Source organism: Rissa tridactyla, chromosome 16 (assembly GCF_028500815.1).
Source record: "Rissa tridactyla isolate bRisTri1 chromosome 16, bRisTri1.patW.cur.20221130, whole genome shotgun sequence".
Taxonomy (NCBI): Eukaryota; Metazoa; Chordata; class Aves; order Charadriiformes; family Laridae; genus Rissa; species Rissa tridactyla.
The window spans coordinates 5,280,351-5,302,732 of NC_071481.1; the positions used below are offsets into that span (position 1 = coordinate 5,280,351).

The window sequence follows — 22,382 nt, forward strand, 5'->3', positions numbered from 1 at the left end:
AATCTGCTATCATAACAAGTTCTTGTTTAACTTTCTTCTGTTTTAAATGTTGTTGAGCAGCCTTATAATGCAGATGTTTTCTTGGCTCTAAATGACATGAAATTCCCTCGATAATAGTTCTTGTTACAATAGCAGCTCTTTACAGGTCCCTTGGGCCTTCTCTCCCCTAACAGCCTTTTAAAGAGAGGGAGCTATGTTGCATTATACGGACTTTTTAAAAAGTCTGGTTTTTTTTTTTAAATGGTGTTATGGGACAACTACTTCACATTACTCAGACCTATATTGTAGTAATCATTCACATTAGCCTGAATGACTTCAGAAAAGAAGTCGTAAATACATGGCTTTGTATTTACTGTTTGTGGATCGTTGTTTGTTCCCATATGTTGTTATGATAGAGGCCATTAAAGCACTTTTTTGAATGAGCAGAGGAGTTCTAAGCATCTCGAAGTTTAATAGAGTGGATCACTACAGTGGGCTGGGATCTGAATTTCTGTGCTATAATCATAGTTGTGTATCATGGTTGCTCTCTGGTTTTCAAGTGGCCACCTCGCCACTCGGCCCTTAAGCTTCCTGGGAGGTGTGAGAGGCGAAAGGGGCTGGGGGTTTTCTGGGGGGGTGCGTGGGGTGTGTCTTCGACGTTTGCTGGACCAGGGCATGCTAAAGGAGGGCTGAGCTCTTCAGCTGCTCACCAAACAGCCTGGTAGCAAAATGAGTGTGCAGGCAGCTCCAGTGTCACTGCTGCTATTTTAGATCCCCCACCAAGCAGTAATAGAGAGAATAGAAAGGCTAGTTAATTTATCTGTTAAAATTGGGAAATCTTACCGGGAGTACAGGACTTTCTAACCTTATATTGATTTTATGTTGCTGCTCTTGAGTTAATATGGGGAGAAATTGTGACTTATTTGGAATTGTGTGGCTTTTATGGAAGCCTATGTGTAGAACTATCTAAAAGCAGGTGTTCCTAAAAGCTTTTCTCAGGTCACTAGTGTGAATATGGCACATAAATAGCCAAACCATTTTCAGAGGAGATAGGAACTGATACTTTCACCCCAAATGTGTTTGTCTACTCTGTGCTCAAAGCTGACTATCTTGTGAAATTTTGTTCTTACTTAAGGAATTTATGACCTCTTGCAGGTAGGTAGTAGTTCTACCCATCCTATGCCAATTTGAATACCACAAACAAAGTGAAATGTGACTTTCCTCTCTTAAATCCTTACCAGTCCAATCTTTAAAAATTCTCCTAATTGCTAGGTAAACCTGGCTGCTTTCTGAGGAAGGATTTAAAGATACTGGAAACAGTCTTGAGTAAAATGGAATGACACATGTTTCTCCTCGGAAGGGCCTGCAGAATAGCCTGTCACTTTCTGCTGATAAACGCAGAAGTAATTTTTTGCCTTGTGAAATCATCCTTTGCTTTTTGGGCTGAATCTGCTTCCCTCTCTTCTCTTCTGTTCCTTTAAGTTTTGTAGCATCAACATTGTGTTGAAGAGAGGGACTTACGATCTTATCTGAGCTGTCATCCTGCGGAGCTCGTCTGTCAGACAGACCCTCGACCTGGATCTCAGAGTGATGCCAGAATATCCCAAGTCAGAGCGTGTCGGTGTGAAGGTGGAATGTGCAGTGGGAGAGTGCTGATGTGCAGCATTATACAGACTATGATTTAAAAACTGTCAGCTGTGCGCATAGCTGGTGTAAGGCACGGCTCAGAAATAGGAGGTCTCTTGTTTTTCTTTTCTCAGGTCAAGTTGGGTAAGTAGTACGGGGGCGGGGGAGGTTGCTGTCTGTTATGAGAAACACCTTGAATTGTCTGCCTTTATTCAAGTGATGATTACTTCTCAGCTGGGAGAGATGCTGATGAAGTCAGTGCCTGTTTGTTTCTTTCTCTGCACACTGGCTTCTGGAACCGTTTGGGGATGATTAGTAGAGAGCAGTTCGAAGTGAACAAGCACGCTTTTAATTGTGTGCACTTAGAGGGCTTACAAGAGCTATGGACTGTAAATATGTAACTCATAATGACCACTGCTGGCCAGAGTGTTCCAGTGCTATGTTTGTGTTATAAACTCAAAATGCCAGTGAAGGAGATAAGGAGGACAACTGATAAGAGGCCTATTATTCATTGGAGAGAGACCTTAAGAGCTTTGTAAAAGACTGTCAGCAAACTTGCTTCTGGGAGGGTCGCGGATTAGTCCGGTGAGCATTCAAGAAGAGGCAGCGGAGCCCTTCAACACCCGCTCAGCTGTAGAGCTGGTGAGGCACCAGCGAGACTCCCTTTGGAGACTAGGAGAGCTAGGCTCGCCTCGAGGAGAGTCATGCGCTGCACGAGAACAGAGGAAGAAAACTAACGTTTTTACTGACCAGTGTGTGAATCTTGTAGGAAAAAAGTTTGTGTGTGTATGTTGCGGTTCTCTGTGTGCTGCCAGCTGGGGTAGTTCTCTGCTCCGGCCTTCGGGGCCTGTCTTCATTTTCCTTTCCCTGCTACTGGTGGGGACAGATTTGTGTTTAGGCTCTGGCTGTGGCAGTTGACTGGAAAACACTGTACATAAACTCCGCAGGATCAGAATTACGAAAGTTGGGGCAAGTGCCTTTAGTAAAATCTCACTCCAAACTGCGAAATCCTGTCCAAGTGTAATGGTAGAACCCTCTTGCTGTATAATTTTTCTTTTCCTTCCTACGCTAGTTTCTCATTGACTTTGACTTCAGTTTGCAGGCTGTGGATGTGTGTTGTCACGAGGCTGTTAGCTCCGCCTCCCCAGTTTGGGATGATGAATGGATCATGGGGATGGGGAATATTCCGAGGGATATCCTGCATTGAACTCTTAAAATACTTTGTCACTACGAATATCTGCAGCTCACATTTTCGACAGGATATGGAAGACAGCGAAAGAATGTGGGAGAAACTTGGTAACGGATGTTTTTAGCCTTTTCTGAAACTTAAAGGTTAAACTTCTATGTGCCCTCCCAGGGAGGTGGAGCCCATGCAATTAATGAGCTTTTATAATAGAAGGTGGGATCTTTTCAAGTGCGAGCTGTGTAGAAGCTACTCTTCTGTGTGTTTGAAGCAGGCGCGTGTGTATTTGAGCTACAGTGCTAGTGCTGCGTTTTGGTACTTGCGGTTTAGCACTTTGTTCTGTCTGTTACAGCCGAGATTTCCTTTTCCTAATGTTGTCTTGTTAGGGTTATTTTTCCACAAATGATCTTGAAGATTTTCTTAGAGCAGTTCTTCAAACCTTATGAGTATATGGGGGAATCTTTACGGGGTGTTTTCTTTTTCTTTTTTTTTTTTTAATTCAATCCCTTGCACTAAAACCAAGTTAAAATTTTTCCTTGATATCAAAATTAGAAAAACTCTGTGGAAGGAACTCGAGCAGTTGCAGCACATTCTTCCTTTAATCTGGCATTTGCTGAAAACAGTGCCTTTTTATCTTGCAATATGAGACTAAAAGCTTACAGAAGAATGGTCTTGTTGTGTTTATTAAGGCTGGTAACACATGACCAAACAAATCTTGTTAAAAGATTTATCTGTCTGGCTTAAATAAGAAAAAGGAGCTCTTCTCCGTATTTTTAGTTACCCTGCAGACTTGGATGCCTTCTTGTTTCAGTCTCATAGCGTTTCTGTTGGACTTGCTTTCACATTATCTTTAAAACCTGACTCTTTAATACTAGTTAAGAGGTTTAAGTACTTAATGTGCAAAGAGGTGGTATGTGTGCCTTTTGGTCTGATAATGGTTTCCAGGTGTATAGATCAAATAACTGTGGAGCCGTGTGTGCTGGGTAACTGCAGTTTGCCCATCTTAATAACTCCCAGTGCCCAGCTCTGGCTATCACTCATCTCTTCTGGGAGAAGTGGTATCCCTCTTTCTGGACTCGGATAGGAGCATGTGGAGGTTCTTGTGTCTGAACAAATGATGAAATTTTAATTTGAACCAGACTTCAAATGCTGGGGAAAAAAAACACTCAGCCAGGCGAATGTGGGGTAACGATCAGTTGAAAATAATGATTATGAACTTCTGCGCTTCTGAGTTTTAAATGAAGTTTAGAGGTTAAATTGCACCCGCTTGATTTCTTATAAGATACTTTGGTGATAACTTTTTTTGGATTGCTTTTGAAAATGTATGGGCAGATCTAATCACTAATCATTCGTTATGACATCTTTCATTCTCTCTGGCTTTGGGAGTGGAACTGAGTCAAATCTAACACGTGGCTACTTCTGGGTTTGCCTGGAGAAGGGCTAGTACTAAGAGGTGTGGATGTCCCTTGTCCTCAAAGGTGGCTGGGACCTTTGAGTTTCACTTTCTGGAGCGATGCTGCTCTCCAGTTGCCTGTCACATAGGTAAAAGATGCACAAGAGCATTTCAGGAACGCAGGGACTTTTCTTAACTGCAGTGCTTTTCTTTCCAGAAAAAAGCATTTGCGCTGAAGAGTTCCTCTTGAAACTTCTGTGGGCAGAGGAGCCATCCTCCAGACTTGTCTGAAGCTGTTACAATTTCAACTGTTCCGAGAAACTGTTGTGCAATGTTAAACACCTTTTTCTGTATAAAAATAGTGTTTGCAAGCACTTAATGTGCTTGGGATATGGCAGTAAGTAGCAGAATGCTGTAGGGGCAATGTTCTGACTTGCTGAAGCACCAGCTTTCAGACTTTGCTTTCCTTGGGACATTTAGTGCCAACTTGCCTCCATCGTGTCTGGCCCAGACTCTGAAGTTAGTGTTTCTGCCTCCTACCAGAATCCTCATTTCCTCTGTTTCTTCATCTCTGGAGGCCTGAACGTTGTAACAGGAATAAGAGCATTTGAATGTGACTTGAAGTCGTAGGTATCTGCGTTCTCTGCTGGAAAGCAGAGAACAGAAGGCTTTAGCAGTAGCTCTGCAAACACGTTTTGGGCTTATATTTGGTTTCTAAACAGTTTAAGATAACAAGGACCTTTGATGTCGGATGGCATACTGGGTACAGATAAATAAAGTTATCATGTAATGAATGTAATAAACTTACTTGGACAAATGGACATATCCCGAGGCTTTAGTTAAAAAGACAACAACAGAAATATTTTAGAGTTGATTGCAGTAAAGCTAACATTTTTCCTCAGGTTTTTCAACTTGCATTGGACAAATAATGGACAGGGCCTAGTCTTCCACTCCTTCCTATGCCAGTCTCAGCCATTGTAAAGTGAACGTTCCCCTTTTAGCTTAAATGACTTCTTGCTGAGATTAATCTCTAAAAAATTCCCAATGGAAGCAGCAGTAAAACAGTATCAAAGGCAGTTAATACTCTTCAACCTGTGGTGCTGTAACCTGAATTTCTGTTCTGTAGTACGATGTGAGAAGCAGCCACTTCGGTGGTTGTTTGGTGTAGTGAGACTCAGGAGCTGCCAGTGATGAAAAAGACTGGAAACCCAAGCTCCAGAGCTTGCCAAAAACCACTTAAGACTTGCAATGTATTTGCTTTTACTGTCCTAATCCAGATTTAAACATCTGTGTGATTACTGTGTTTGGCAGTGTACGTGATGTATTATCCCAGTTTACTTCAGAGAACAAAAAAGGCGGCTTGCGGTATTTTTGTAATTTTTGTGATGGTGTTAGTTTTATGGGTTCCATATTCATGCATAATTACGTATAGAATGGTAAAAGTGCTTGACCTGCTACAACATCTGTAAGTGATGAGTAATGTTGAGTCAGCAGACAGGTTTTCAGAGTATTTACATTTTGGTTAAGAGGGATTAGGCAAATTAGGGAATAGGGAGTTGGTAGTATTCTCCTGTTCCAGTGTGGTTGGTGGGTGAAGGAAGAATGTGGGAGATGAAATGCAAATGCTGACGTTCAGATGATGTAGTATTTCAGTTGTAAGGTACTTTCTGCTCTTATGGTTGAAGAGATCCTTCCAAATATTGAGTGTATGCTTCTATTTATAAATTGCTGTTTGCTTTTGGTTTCTGGTGTTAGTAAATAAAAAGTGGGGAGGTAGCAAGGGGAAATGTTGTATTTCACTGTAGAGGCAAAATACTTCTTGGAATCTTTAAAACATGTTTGGGTCATTGCTTAAATAATAAAGATTATTTATCAAATACTTCTGTGGTAATAATGGCTTAATCTTAATTAGGTGGTTGCTGATAAAACATTTTTTTTTCTTTGCTTTTCTGGTAGTCCTGTATTACTGCTCCACAGCTGAGGTCGTGTAACACTAGCTTTCTTCTGTTTGTTTTTTTTTTTCCCTAGTCATGGTGCAACTACTCTTTAGGTTATGTGACTGCTTTATTCTTAGAGAGACAAAAGTAGTCATTGTTTCATGATGTTGGTTTAATCCCGCAATATTTTTTGAAACAGAGTGGGCTGGCTTTTTTTTTCAGTAAAATATTCTTGGAAATGTGATCTATTTGTGTAAGAAAGTTGAATAGCGCCTGTGAGGAGATTTCATCACTTGCCTTTTAATGCTGGTTGAACTAGATGGAGACTCTGAGTAGATGAAGAGACTACTTGTACCGTTCATAAATACACTGGCTATGAAAATTGCTTTTGCATGGGTTCTCCTGAAACAGGAGCTAGGACGAGGGTGGCAATTTTGCTGTGTTTGTCACTGGAAATTTCATAGACAAACAGACTGAGCAAATTGTGGTATACACAAATTCTTGCATGGCCCTACAGTAAACTAAATTGTTACGAAGATAGTGTTTATTTATTTGATGTTGCTTCTCTAAGCAGAACTTTGTTATGCGAAAAAAGAAAAAGGAAAAAATCCAAAATAATTGTACTAGTAATAAAAACACGGAAGTATCTTGAATTTAATCTGAGAAACAACAAGGAATTAAATCTACGATTCTGTGGGGAGTTCTGTTTAGTCCTGCAGTGTTTGTTCTTGTGTCCTTTAGTTTCTGATCTCTAAAGAACACAAAAAGATCTCTTGGACGTAGGTACAGATGCCACTACTTGTAATTTTTAGATTGCCCTGGGAAAGTAATTAGTTTTCGTTCAAAATGAATAGGTTATTTACTCTCTGAAGTGAATTTTATATCAACAACAATAGAAAAAAATTGCTACTGGGGAATTTCCTAGCCTCTAGAAATTTAAGACATTTCTTATTGAGTCCCTGGAGACCATTGCTATCGCTATTATCTGCAGCTTCTCTGGCAATTGGCAGGTTCATTGTAGTCTTCTCTACTGGAGTTTCCTTGGATTCCCCTTGTGTGTTACGAGAACGACGGCAGCTGCTATAAGGAGGAAAGAAAATAGAATCATTTCTTACCTGGATGATCAGTTCATTCAGGAAATGCCTGAGAGATTCAAGCCACAGCCTGAATTGTATCAGCAAAAGCAATTTGTCTCTCTTTGGCTGTTTCCATCGCTGGAAGTAGTAGTCAACAGGGACAAGAATATTGTAGTCTGAGATTCATGTAAGTGTGAAGGAATTTCAAATACACAGGATCGCTGACTTCTCAGCTGACTTAAAAATCAAAATAGTCTTTTTCCTTCTCAAATGTGGTTTCAGAGGCTTCATGGATGAACAGTCTATCTTCTGAGGTCCCTGACTTTCACGCTGTAGCATTCTACACAGTGGACTAATTTCAGGTTGCACCAAATAGTAGCTTCCTGAAAACTTATGAATTGGATGCAGGTAAATTCAGCTTTATCCTGAATTGGTGAACTAGGGAGAAAAGGTAACTTACATTTGTATGTTAGATGCACCCTTGAAATATCCTTCTTTCATGGCTATTTACAGAAAAAATGGTATGTTATGATTCTTGTTCAGTAGTGGCTGTAACTGTTCAGACTGCTGCTCTTGAGCAATATTAAAAGGCACTTGGAATTACTTCAATTGGTGCAAATTCAGTAGAGCCTTTCCAGAGAAGGTACCACAAATTCTAATGTACGTGCTGCTGGCTGTCACTCAGATGTATTGTGTAATCTGTCGGTCCAGATCATTTTGGTTTGTCCAATAGAATGGAAAGTCTCAATTTAGAGTCAAAAGAATGAAGGCTATAACTGCATCGGGTCAGTATTCTTGGCCCGTCATTTGATCGAGGTATGGTAATAGTTGCGGGGTACCAGAGGGGAGTTGGTGAGTGGCTGTGCGGTGCTTGGCTGCCCATGGGGGGGGAACCACGACTGTAGGCAACTGTTGTGTGGTTGTTGGTTGTAGGATCATCTTGTTTGAGGATCCTGGCCATAGGTCTAAGCTTGCAAATACTTTTGTAACAGCAAGTCCAATTTTTTGAATTCAAACTTGCATTGAAGGAATAAAAAAGATGCAATTGATGTTAACTGTATTTGATTAAATGATTGGGAAAGTAAAAACGGAGGTTTATCTCTTCGTGTTCCCCAGCAGGAAACTGAATGTGGGACGGTGATGAGTTACAAAATCTAACTCCATGTGTTCTGTTACTGGTAAAGCAAGTGTGAAAGGTCATATTTTTGATGTATGGAAAATCAGGTTTTGTTAGTGGACTTGTAACTACTGTGGTTTGCTTTGGCTTCAATTAATTCATTCCTGTAATCTGTGGATTACAGGTTAGCTCTATTTTTGGAAAAGCAGGGGAAGGGGAAGACTTCCTATACCAGATTGCCTTGGAGGTGGCAGATGGCATTCTTTACTCTGTACCAGCTTTGTAGGGCATCTGCTGCTGATGGTGTCGAGCTCTAAAACAGCGCAGCCATTTGCTGAACTTCTTCATTTGCTTCAAGAAGAGAAGTTGTAGACTCTTCCTTTCTTGCACTTGTCCCTTCCTAAATATTTTTTCCCACTTGCATGCTTCCTGTTCAGCTTCAGGTATAAAATGATAGGTGTTCTCAGTGAGCACTTCCCATCCAAGAAGTTGTTGTATTTCTGTAGTGAACAAAAGAATTTTTTTTACGGAGTTGTGAGATCTTTTTGAGGATGGAGATAGCTTCAAACATTTTACAGACCCCTCATAATTTATTGCTTCTACGAATGCTTCAAAAGACACCTTGGTATTTTACTGTCTTGTGTTTTCCATACTGAATTGCTTTAGGGTGTGGGGTTTCTTTGTTTTTAATGTTTCTTTTCAGTAATTGGAAGAATTTTGAATATTAACATGGGCTTTTCCCCTCTTTCTCCCCCCCCACCCCTTCAAGAACCTTTTTAAAACGCTGGGGTTGTTGGAGTGGTTGAATTTTTCCTGGATTTGAGTGAGAAATTCAGAAGACTGAAGCCCAGGCTCACTGTCTACCTTTCACGGAGGCCCAGCCGTGAGAGGACAGAAGAAGGCACGTGGCGAATCATGACAGCGGACAAAGAAAAAGACAAAGACAAAGAGAAGGACAGGGATAGAGACCGGGATAAGGAGCGAGACAAGAGAGACAAGGTGAGGGAGAGTGAGAACTCCCGTCCTCGACGGAGCTGTACGTTAGAAGGAGGCGCCAAGAATTATGCAGAAAGTGACCACAGTGAAGATGAGGACAATGACAACAACAGCGCCACCACAGAGGAGTCCACAAAGAAAAGCAAAAAGAAACCACCCAAGAAGAAGTCCCGATATGAGAGAACAGACAACGGTGAAATAACGTCCTTTATCACAGAGGATGATGTTGTATACAGGCCCGGAGGTAAGAAATCCTTATGTTACATTTCCGTTGAAAGTAATTTTGCACCAGAGCTACCAGTTAGTTGCCTGCAGCAGACAGCACAATGTACTATCTGTTAATTTAGATTATGATTGTCCTAGGGGCAGGTTGACACAGTTCCACTAGAGAGAAATATGGATATGCATGCAAAAATTTTTTACTGTATCTGGTAATATCTTGATTTGTTGGAATGAACTTAGCTGCCTTTTGAAAAAAGAGCCACCCTTTTTTCCCTTTACTACGCTAATTAGCTGTGTATGGTATGGAATCTCTGTCTCTGGGATTTTTGAAACTAAGTTGGGTAAAGCACTGAGCACTTTGCTCCAACTTTGAACGGAGACCTGATCTGAGCTGGGGGTTTGCAGAGGTGGCACAGAGAGATGGCTGCCAACCTTTCTGACGAGTTTTTCTGTGAATCTGAGATTTCTTTGTAGAGCTCCTCTCCTGTCTTCTGCTTGCAAAATATAAATTGGGCGGCTTAAGATCTCGTACCTATTATGCCATTGATTTCACCCCCCTCGTTAATAGCTAATTAATGTCTATGTACAGCAGCTTAGCTGTTGGCCAAAACAGACAGTGTCGGTATCAGCAAGAGTCTGGATGTTTTGGGGAGAGAAGCAGAAGCTTGTGGTGGGCTCCGGTCGTGCCCCTTAATTCTCATAAGGTTTTTAGGGTCTCACGTAAGGTTTCAAGATGTAACCCATGGCTGCTGCCAGCTAATCTTTTCCTCAAAATGAAATTATACTCGAAAATTAGATTATTCAGCTAGCAGTATTCTTCATTTTTGGGTAAAAACTTCTGTGTTCATCTGCACAGCATTTTAAAAGTGTTGACTGCAGTTGTTTGTTTCACCACAAGGAATTGGTTGTGTTTAGCTTTACTGTTCAAAGCATCGGCTTAAGGGCTCCGGTAGTTTTATATTACTACGGCATAGTCGTCATTTTACAGAAAAAGTAACTGCTGGAGCAAAATAGAGATGGATTCAAACTAAAACCCATGGAAATGAATGAGCTAAAATCTTGTCTGATTTTATCCATGAGGTGCTGTGTATCTCCACTACTAAAATTTCATGGTATGAATACAGATGTAAATGTTTTAAATGCTCTATCCAGTTGTAGTTGCTGCAAATGCTCTAAAAATGCCAGTTGTGTGTTGGGCAGCATCAGCTGTGGGTATGGATGGGCTGAAATACGGCTGGGTTTGGAGGTCTCGCATCCCGGCCTTGGTGTTCTGTGTGAAACTTGTAGAGTCGGTTTTCACTTAGATCTGCCAGCGTTTGTCAGAATAGCTTCCCTCTTGAAATGCTTCAAACAGCATTTCAAACCGTTCAAAAGATGTTTTTCTCTTGGTCAGGGCTTGTAGCTGAGTAATATTTGTTGCTTGAGCAGTAACAGTAGGGAGCGCGCAGAAAAGCGTCAGCTTTGGTGGCAATCTTATTTTTGGTGTCAGAAGATGAAAAAATAATTTAGAATCTGTTAAGAGCAGCTGTTGTGTGAGCCCAGTGGTACAATGCGATACGCTGGCTTTATTGCGAAAAGCCTTTGCTTAGGATGAAGGTGGAAAATCAGTTGTTTGTGATCTCAGTTTTATCCTGCAGTAGGATGGAGAAGTATTAGCACTCTTTATCCAGTAGATGCAGCGCTCGGAGTAGCTCTGATGTGGGAGTGCTTGGATAGAGGGATGTTTGCGGAACAGCAGGAATCCGTACTGTAGTTAGACAGAGTTTGCATCTTTGCCAGACAATTGTTGGAGGGACATGAGCATAGCTGAAACTTCAATTGGCTGTACTGCTTTTTAAATTTTATTTAAAACATAATTTCTTAACAGGAGTGAGATCTTGAATATACATTCCAGTGTGTAGTGTATTCGAAAGCAATTTTAGCATCTATTGCGGAAGAAAATCTTAGCTTCTGTCTTAAGGCTAGCATACATATAGGGAGATGTATTTGTAGCTAAGGGTACGAATTACATAAAATTTAAGAGGGATTAAGAGAGTTTGAATTAATGAGACTTGCACAGCAAGGATTAGAAAGATGAAAATTAAAGGTGTGTGCAGAATGGATTGCTGCTTTCAGCCTACATTTTTTAGGCTTTAAGGAAAGGAAATTCTATCCATTTGTTTGATTCTTTCTCTTTAAATACTTTTGTCTGATATGGATCGATGTTAAAGGTCTGTATTTTGGCACGTTGCAGTCCATGGTCAAATTCTCCTGTGTTTACCCCATTGCTGTACAGTCTTAATCCAACACTTGATATTACTTTTTTCTGTGCTGAGCTCAGCAGCTACATTTGAGTAATAGCAAATAAATTGGAAATAAATAGATAATCAAGAACACTGGAATTTTTTTCAAATGAAAGGTTACACTGTATTGTTACTATATAAATACTGTTCATACTGATTTTTGCATAGATATAATGAACATATGCATAGCTTTAAACCATGTATTAAAATTTATTGAGTAGAGCTTAGACAATGCCATGCAATTAATCTTCTCGACTTTGGAAATCACCCAGGCCAATGCTGAAAGCTTGTTGGCCCACTTCCCCATCTGTCCTCTCCATTTCCACAACCTCCCTCCCACTTCCTTCCAAATCAAATCTGTGGGGTTTTTTCCTTTTTTTTTTTTCTTGCAGTTCTTCCCTTGCTTTTGTCAAAACGACTGTCATGGTAACAAATTAATTTTTATTGTAAAGCATTTATTCAGATTCACTTATAGGCTTTCTTAGCATAAGGTAATGACAGTATAAGATAGTTGCATCAAGACTGAGGGGTTTTTTTCTCCTTTTGGATTCAGTTAGATTATTTCATGCTGAATTTCCTTCCATTTCTAGTGCAGATTGATTCCCTTCTATCCTGATGGCTTTTACCAAAATACAGCTTGATTTGAAAGGGTTGATGCCGTCTAGTTTGTATCCACATGCAATATGGTTAACACGTGGCTCCTAAGTGGGTGTGCTCTAAAACTGATGAGCTTGGTTTGTAGTCGGTTTTTTTGCAGTTCTACTTTTTTTTTTGATTGACTGTCAGACTGTAAGCGAATTTGAATACTTTGATACTCAGCTGTGCAAACCAGACTTTAGAACTACATCTGTTGTTTGGGTTAGACAATTGGTCTCCATGTACGATTTTCTCTATAGGTTGTGAAGGGCTGTCAGTCAAACGGCGCTCGATGTATTGACTGGACTCCAGTGGCTGAGGGGCTTCTGGAAGAGCCGTCCAGGCTTTGTCCAAGTGCCGTGCTGCTCCAAACACTGAGGAATATAGCGACTTTTGTTTAGGCCCTGCTTTTGGTCCTTGGTTAAGAGAATGAGTTGCCTGGCTGGAAGAGGGAGCTATGTGATGGAAAACAAATAGCACTGTCAGTAACTTTAAATTTTTGGCCAACATAATGAAAGATGAAAACGGTAGTGACGATACTGTTCCAGGGAGCGCTTTTCCCCTCCCTGTGCTGGAGGGCTGCAACATGCTTGAAGTCTTACAATGGCCTGATGTATGGAGGTATTTTTCTTCTGTATCTTCAGCTTGTCCTTGAACACAGCGATTTTCTTTTTAATATTCTAATCAATGAGTTAAGATTCCAGAAAAAGTACATAGCAGGAATGGCTGCATCAAAATAATAGCTGGTCATGTGGCTGCTTTTATTGTCCTGTTCCTTTTTGTTCTCTGAACTCTTGCATACCTCTCTTGCTGGAAGAAGCTGTGTTGTCCCTGTCCCCTTTCAGTCTTGGTCTGTTCAACAAGTCAGGAAGGAATATTAGTCTGTTAAAGCCACAGAACTTAATACCGAGGATATTGTTGCTATTGAACAGAATTCTGCATTGTTATCGTGATGGCATCTTGAAAGCTGGACTGGAAACACTTTGGATGAAAGTCTAAATTGATTTGGAGCCTCAGGAAAACAGGTGACTTGATGTGTCACCTGGAGACGAGGACAATGTTGTTTGCTCTGTCTACGTAGAAACATTTAAAAGGATCTGCAGGAATTAAAAGGATTTATGAGGATCTGTTTCTACAGTGACATCAGTAGCTATATGAACAGCACATCAGCAAGAGGAATGTACATGAGGTAACACAAGGTGAGATACTTCTGCAGGGAGAGTAGTGCATTATAGGACTTCATCGTTTTCTAGCAAATTGGTTTGGAATAGCTTACATGAGAGTCTCAGTGTTGTAAGATCGGTGTGAAGCTGGAAAAAGAGGTGCGGAGTGTTGTGTATGGAAGGTGTGATTTGATATTGTGCAGGGAAAGAGGCAGAATTAGCTTTATGTGGATCCTGCAACATCTGGCTTAGTATACAAAAAAATAGGAATGCGTCTCTGCCACTTTGAGATGTCTTAGGCAATCACTGGTTGGGACAGCTATTGGACTCCTTGGTTTAGTTGCCCTTTTTTAAGGTATGGGAAATCATTGTCACTAGGATAAAAGTGAGATATTGCTACTGGAAAATACAACTTGAGTCAAGTACTAACTTTTCTGGATTTATAGGTTGATGTCACTTTAAAGTTTTGTTAGATTTCTGTCCCTGAGTGCTGTTAGGAGGCACCATAACCCCATAAGCTATTATCCGGACAGGCATCGGAGAAGGAGAGAGACTGAATTTGCAGGCCGAACGCGCTGTTGTGAAATACTGCTGCTCCCTTGTCACCAAACGTATCAAAGTGAGATCTTGCATACTTTTCCCTTCGATACGTTCTGTGTTATAGTGCATGTGGCTGTTTTTCAAAGGGAGCACTTCATAAGCTTTGGAATGGTTTGCAGTCATCAGCGGCTGAGATTTGAAGCCTGCAGGGGTAGGGTTATTGCACTACCACAATGAGAAAATAACAAAAGATGGGTCATCTTATAGAATCACAGAGTGGCCCAGGTTGGAAGGGACCTTTCAGATCATCATCTAGTCCAACCATCAACTCTGGCAAAAACCGTCACTAAACCGTATCTCTGAGCACTAGGTCTGCCCGTCTTTTAAATACCTCCAGGGATGGTGCCTCAAGCACTTCCCTGGGCAGCCTGTTCCAACACTTAATAACCCTTTCAGTGTCAAAATTTTTCCTAATATCCAGTCTAAACCTCCCCTGGTGCAACTTGTGTCCTGTGACGTGGGGCCGGAGGAGTTCCAATCACAGCGGAACCAGAATTATATTTACCTAAGATCTAGTTGGACTGAGATTTCTTCTAGCTATCTTAAAATCCACTGTCAGTTTGGTTAGCAAGCAAGTATTAGGACTTCTAAATTTATAAGCTTTAGTTTGGCTAGCAAAATTATTTGTTAAATGTTCCCTTTACTATAACTGTGCTGAGATGTTTTGCATTGTTGTCACTGAGGAAATTGCTGAAATCATTGTTTTAATCTAAAAACCTTCATCAATTTTATAAAAATATATATAAACAAAAACCAAACAGAAGTGCTTCCTCTCTCTGTTTACTTTATTAATAAGCGGTATGCTGGTGTTTGGGTTGAATGCGGGTGAAATTGAAATGCAGGAATTTGGCTTATGCTCTGACAGCGATAGGCTTGTATTTGACATTGACCCTTGTGTTTGACATTCTTCTCGATGCTGCCTTCTATTTATTCTGACAGCTTTACCAGCTGAGAAAGGTGGCCAGGCCAGAATTAAATGTAAAACCACATATAATCGTATAATATATGAACATGAATTTTTTTGTACAAATCTTGAAGTTCTGGCAAGTGTTTTTTTTTAGGCTGCTGAAAAGTTGGGGGGGGGGAGTTAATTCTTTTCTGAGACATTTTAAAATTTGAATTTTGTGCTTGTGCAGAAGGAAAATAGGCAATGACATTAGTTTCTCATGTGTACGTTTTAATTTTAGGAGGTCTTTGGCCAGACCCTTTTCTGTCCATGTTGTGTGGATTGCCCAAGCTTATCACGGTGATGCTTGGCTTTGCACGTGTGGCCTTCTCAAAAGCTCTGTAGGTGAAATAACCACGGATTCTAACATGATGTGCTCCGTGTTTCCCTTTGAAAGTCTGTTATTGTTGTGATACCAGATCACTGAAGTAATCAGATGTTCAGTGACAGACTTTCAGCTGCTGTAAAGAGGAATAACCTTGGGAGCTGTGCTGCTTAATTATAAGAGTTCCCCTTATTTTTCACTCTTACATGACTTTTCAACCTTTCTGCATATGTGAATAGAGGTGAGGAAAACTCCTAACAATATTTTTAAGAAAATATTATCTTTGAGACTCTTTCAAAGGAAACAAATACTTTCTTTACCCATTCCTCCTTTAGTAATTAAAAGAAGGAAAACAAAAATGTTAGAGGAAAGGCCTGGATTAGTAGGTGAATCTTAAAACATGTCAGGAGGGTGACCAAAATGCACATAAGCATTTAAAATGCATAAAAGCATCACAAGAGAATATTCTTTGCCGTTGATTGAAGAGAACACATGCAGCTGAAACTTGTGTTGTTATTGTTCTGTACTATTGGATATACTCAGCATTTGAGATTTTAAGAGAAGTGGGGTTTTCAAAGATCAGGCAAGGAGGTGAATAATATTAAGTGTAGAAAATGAAATTAAGGCTCCATGAGAGCATACGTTGACTACTTAACTGCATATAACTAATTTTCTGTATATGTGCTGTTGGCATAAGTAGTACACGTAAGTCAAACCAGGGGGAAAAAAAGGCGATGCATTTACTGAGGTCGTATTTGCTCTTAAGTGTGGCAAGCGTGGCTCTGCATGGACAGCTGGTGGTGCGTGACAGATGGATTCTTCAGTGTAAATCAAGGTTGATCTGGCAAATGGATTCCTCTGGCTTTGTTTGGCTTTTGGGTATAAACCCTGGGGAGCAGTGCTGAGGAGGTGGGCGTTCCCTGGGGGGGGACTGGGGACACTCCTTGGCCAGTGCTGGTCTAACAGGTAGTTTTTTGTATTGTCTTTGTTATGAAAACACTGCCCCAATTTCATGTAATAACAGATGAATTGTGCAAGTGGAGAATTTTAGTTAAGGCTTTCTCTCTAGGGTTACTGTTAGTACTTTATCTGGGGGTCATCCCTCTGCCTTCCATCGCAACAGAACATGGGGCACTAATAAAAGGAGATGTACTACCATTAACTGCTCTCATGAAGTATTGGTAAAGGCAACATGGATTGTGAACTCGGTAAACGTATGCTGTGTACTAAAGGACCTTCATAACATCTTCCCTGAGAAGCTTGTAATGCAAAATAAAAATACCTTGTAAAGCAGTGGTGTGTTGGAGCTGCTGTAGGATGAATGGGAAGCTTTACGTGAACACCTTGTTGACACAACTTTTTCTGGTGTGACTGCGACAGCTGTCGTTGAAAATCTGTGGTAACCACAGGTAACTGTGGGACAAAGGTAAGAGCAGTTTTGCAGACTGCATTAGGGCGTTATTTTTGTGGAGGATGGGTGTAGAAAGATTTTTAACCTAAGCAAAAAGTAATACTTCATGGGGAATGCAGCATGCCGTTACGAAATTAGGCAAATGGAAATTTGGAAATAAAAACACAGCGAGTGGGAAGCAACTGTGGAAAATTGGACTAAGGGGAAGGAATTCCTTGAAATAGTGGTTTTTCAAGGAGTGAAAGGGGAGTTTGTGGCCGCAGTAATTTGTTCATGGCCTGCCCTCAATTTATTTCAGTCCAAATATTTTGAGCTTCTAGTTGTATGGATTTATCAGCCCTTTTTCTTACTTTTACTGTGTGGAAGTTGCCACATCTTTCATCGACCATTAGATAAAGGAGTGTTTGGTCAATGATAATGGCAACAGCTGGGTGAGCAGTAACTAAACTCTTATTTTAGCTTCTGTATGGATTTCCCATGTAACACAACAGTTACCTTATGCCAGCAGATTGCTTTAACTTTTATCTGGAAGTTTTTCTGATAAATTGAGGGAGGGAGTGAAATTTAATCTGTCAGAGCCACTTACAAATTGAAACAATAGGAAAATATTTTTAGTTTTAGAAAATACATACTGATTTTTTTTTTTAAATACTGCTGTTTTTCGGTGCTGCTAGGTATTTGCTGCTAGGTGAATATCAGGTTAGCGGACAATAGGGAGAATATCACATAATCTTACTTGACAGGAGTGTCTGTATTTGCGTCTCAGCAGGCTTTAAGGCAACAGACTGCAGTATTTGAAATACAGTATTCTGTGAAAATCATCCTCCCCCAAGTGACACATTTAGTTTTCCCCTTCTGAACATGCGTTTCTTTTCAGAGCTGCCCCGACAACTTATAGAATGGGTTACTCTCTTTCTGTTTGTCTGATCTGGAAGATGAAGTGATGGGCCAGTTACTAGGGAAACAGCAACGGCTGTAATTTTTCTCTAGTTGAGGGCTACACAAATAAAGCCCATCCATATTGCGATGAGGTATTGTACTGTGTTGCACTTTAATTATCAAAAGGGGAGCTGAGGGAGAGAAGTTAAGTAACCATTTGGTGTTTCTGGCGGGCTTGGGAATAGAAGAACTTTCCCTTCCAAGTCCTCTTGGTGTGCTTGTTTTGCCTACTAGAGCACGGAGTTACAATTATGCGTGGTCTGATAGAAGAGCTTCAGCTCAAAGCCATGTAAAGGTGCTGGTTTTTCCATTACGTGCAGCTTCACGGGCCAGCTGTACGCTGTTCGTTTCTTCTAATGTCACCATCGACTCATTACCAAAACTTGGAAACACGAGTGAATGGAAAGTGCACGAGAAGAAAGATTCTCTATCTCGAGTGATACAGAATCTCGATCCCTTAATCGCTGCGGGGTTTTGTGTGTACTGGCCAATTGCATGCTCTAGTCAAAGACAGCGTGGAGATTGTTCAGTTGATTTCATGTAGCCTGTGACAACTTCTGCTGGTGGTTTCTTAAGGCTTATTATTAATGCTTGTGTTTAAGGTCCCAGAGAAATTATCTGTAGCCATTGTTCTTCATGTATTGTAATTTGCATGTTAACAAATTTTTAATAGAAGACAAAAGGTTAAGGATATCTTAAAAAAAAAAAAAGTGAGGTCATGTAGTGATGTGTTAATGGGGCTGCTCATTTTTTGTCTTCCACAATATTTTGGAAACGAGTGTCCATGGCGAGCTGTTGAAATGCATCCAGTGCAGGTCTGAGTTGTCACAAGGTGTCAGTGAGAAGCGTTTGGAGCAAAAGTTGCATCTCTAGCAAAAGTTTGCTGTGACCTTAAAAGATCAGAAAAGACTGTTTTAAATGGCATGTGTGCAGTAAAGCTTATCTGTTGCTAAAGAAGCAGCTCTTAAACTAACTGGCTACTTAATTTTTTTTTTTAGTGGCCTGCACTCTTTATTCTCACCCCTCCTCCCTTATGTATTTAATTGAAAAAGAAAATTCTAGGACAGGAGGATACCCCAGTGTGAGCTAGTGGCTGAGCATCTACAATGTCTTTGCTTTCAGTGTGGTGTTTCTTGGTAACACTGCTTTCTGTAAGAAAATGCTTGGTTTATATCAGATTGTTAATGCAATATGTGAATGCATCTTACAAGAAAAGAGCTGTATAGTATTGTGGACATGCATAAAAATGCAGAAAAATAATTGGTGTGGGAAATCATGTAGCTGGGTGCCTGAACTGCAGAGCAGTTGCTTTTATAAAATTGGGAACTGCGGACTACAATTAGCTGTCATTAATTTTGTTGAATAGAAATATGTTCCATTTATTGTACAATCAGGAGCCAGGCTTGAATGAGTTTAAATAGATGAAATCTAAATTATACTGACAGTCCATTAAACAGCAGCAAAACCCCTTAAAGAAAATGGATTCGCTATGATACCAGTTTATAATAAAATCATTTGCCAAATAAGAACTCTGGGCCAGGCATCGGGAATACTCCTGTGAGTTTCAAATGAACACAGTAAATTGGTTGAACCGTTTATTGCAGAACAGGGCTCTAGCACATTGTTTTCTGACAAGGAGCCAGCAGTGTTGCTTGAAATCTGCTCAGCAGGCAGTGACACTAAAAGATCAGCCTGGCAATTTGTTTGTTGTCAGCCATATGGGGGGAAGAGAGGCAACTGTACGGCTCCCTACCTGTCAGCCCGAATATTTTTCTACTTAAAACCATGTGTTTGTCGTTCCCAATGCAGTCCTCCCCCCCTTTTCTTTTTCCTATGTTTGTTACTAAGCCATCATGTTAAATGCGTTGCTGTAGTTAGAGATGTTTCCACTATCGACCTTTTGTTTTTAAGGGTTTCGTAATTTTCCTGTATCTGGAACACAGGAAAACTCAGATCGCGACATTCAGAATGTTGCACAGATATTTTTCTGATCCTTTGAAAAGTATCCCTTGGTTACTGATGATCTGAAACTGTGAATATTGTGCTACTAATGGCATTCAACTGTCTTGGGTGGTGGTGGGGAAGGATTGTGGCATTTGCCTTTAAGTACGTGGGACACTGAAGTGAAGAGCCCTGCTGCCGGGGGGTCCCGCGAGTTTTGGCTGGGGCAGAGGTATTTCTGGAGAAGAGTCCAGAATTGTCTGATCACGCTTCTGCACTGCTTGGCAGATGGCACTAGGACAGCTAAGCCTTTTAATTTTCAACATCAGAATGGAGGAATGTAAATATCCTTTAATTTTGGGATGTAAATATCCTTTAATTATTTGCCTATGCCACAAATTGTACTTGGTTGCTTTTAGTTTCTCAGATCCATCACACAAATTTCTGCTGTGGTGCAACTGAACCTGTAGACTTAATGAGTGTTGGGGTAAGTGCTGTCTCTGTAGGAAGTTAGAATTAGTGGATGTGGGACAGGAGCGGACGGGGGCCCTGCAGCAAGCTCTGCTCGATTAAATGGTTGAACACGGACCGTGTGTTACTGCTGCTTACGCGAGCCTGGTGGTTCGTCTGCTTGGTTGGGACAATGTCAGAGTTGGTGCGTGAAATATTGAAACTTGGTGTCTGACGAGCTCCCCCAGGTTGTATCTAAATTGAGATGAGTGGGTTTTTACACATCTGGCGCATCGTTTTTCAGAACCTTTGAGTCTAGAATATCTGAAGGAAAGCGAAATGAAGGAAAGAATGTGTAATCCAGTATGGTACTGGGATGACAAAACTGGTGTGTGTGTGTGTATATTGGAAGTCTGGTTGTTTACAGCTACACTGTGAAGTCTGAACTTCTGACTGTTGAAATATGATGCCAGGGGGTTGTAGACAATTCCTTGATGGCTTTCAAGGAAGATCTTCCCTGTGGAAGCGTGGCGCTGGGTGGAGAGCCTGCGGCTTTGTCTCTTGGATGATGCAAGTGTTGACTCATTAAGTAAAACATAAAAGGATTCTAATTGTGAAGATGGTTACTACATAAACGGCAGTGTTTAATCTGAGAAAGATTCATGTGCTCAGAAAAGTGAAGTGGTCGGGTTTTTGTTTTTTTGTGGTTTTTTTTTTTTTTTTACCAAAAGATCTTTAAGTCCATGTCTTGAAGCTCTAATTTTAAGAGCAGTTTTTAGTCCGGGAATATTAACGTAACCCCTCAGAACTAGGGCACATCTGGTGAATATCACAAGCCCAAAGGCATAATGACTCTGTACCATGTGTCGTAGAAATACTTCATCTCCAGTGGGACGTTTTACATGAAATAGGAAAGTAAGCAAATGTGCTCATGGTTGGAGATGGGCAGTGAATCCCACTAGTGATGTGGGGAACTTAAGATGTCTTTATTTTACCATTGTAATGGCAAAGGTTATGGAAAGCCCCCCCCCCCTTTTTTTTTTCTTTCTTTCCCTCTGCCCCATTGGAGAGTTTGCTGGTTTGTCACCAGTGGAGTCTGTGGTGTAACAGATGAGATGGTTAACTTGTCTGAGGTGGCCCTTGGAAGCTGACACATGGATGTTATTGTGCTGGGGAGAAAGCAGAGTGTGAATTTACAGCACACGCGTTTCCTCTGTGGTTACCTGCTTCATGCTTGCTCTTATTTACTAATAAATGCAGGATGATGCAAAGATGACTATCTCTCAGTAAAAGAAATTAACTTGTACTTTGATAAGTGTGGAAGGATGTTCAGGGCAACAAGTTTTGCTTGCTAGATTTCATCCTATAGCTTAATTTACAGTAATTTATTGTCTGCTGATTTTTTTAATGGGTTAATGTAGATAATCAGGCATCTCCTTTAACTTTCTGTTAGTGGTATGATTCTGTCTATAGAGGGGGTCATGAATCTTGCCCAACAAGACACTTCTTTAAGTTCAGTTTTCAAGGGGCCTTTGCAGATGGCAGAGCAGCTGACAGAGAAGGTGGCTGTTGATGCAACTCTAATAAGGCCTAGAAAAGAAAAAACGACTGGGAAGAGACTTGAAGGGTTTGGAGGTGGACAGAATACGGGCTGAGAAAAATACTTTTAAGGCTTTCACTACCTTGGAAGTTCAAGAAAGGGAACAGGGAGAAGGTAAGTGAAAGTATAATGGTGATGCAGTATGCGTGGTGGGATTAATTTGTGCATGTTTAACCAAGGCCTCTTGTGAGGCTGGGTTTTAGGCAGCCAGGGTTTGGAGAAGGCTTGTCACGGAAGAGCAAAGAGCAAGCGCTGGATGTGGAGCCAGTATAGGGGTGTCTGAGTATTTGCTGGACTTCTGAATTGTATTTTGTTTTGTAGGGAACTTACCCTGTCAGGGTTTCTGCACGTTGCAAATGTGTATTGCCCTGAAGCTGCCCAATGTCAGTAGCTGCAACCGAGTGAGTCCGCAGGCTGACACGGCGCGCTCAGGGAGGGCAAAGTGGTGACTTACTCGACTTGGCTGGGTGGGCATAAAGTGTAATGGCTTAATTACAGTGATGGGCCACTCAGTCTATAATTCCATGGAGTGAGATGATTAACATTTTGACTATTGGATG

The 22,382-nt window shown here is 40.9% G+C and overlaps 1 protein-coding gene across 5 annotated transcripts in view; it reads left to right on the plus strand.

Moving 5' to 3' along the window:
• RERE (arginine-glutamic acid dipeptide repeats) overlaps nucleotides 1-22,382 on the plus strand; it is a 243,524-nt gene that overhangs the window by 63,577 nt on the left and 157,565 nt on the right. For all 5 annotated transcript variants that reach the window (XM_054222253.1, XM_054222256.1, XM_054222255.1 and 2 more), the window contains exon 2: nucleotides 9,081-9,551. In XM_054222253.1, coding sequence (XP_054078228.1) covers nucleotides 9,227-9,551 — 325 coding nt within the window. In that variant the 5' untranslated portion in view covers nucleotides 9,081-9,226. The remainder of the gene's footprint in view (nucleotides 1-9,080; nucleotides 9,552-22,382) is intronic.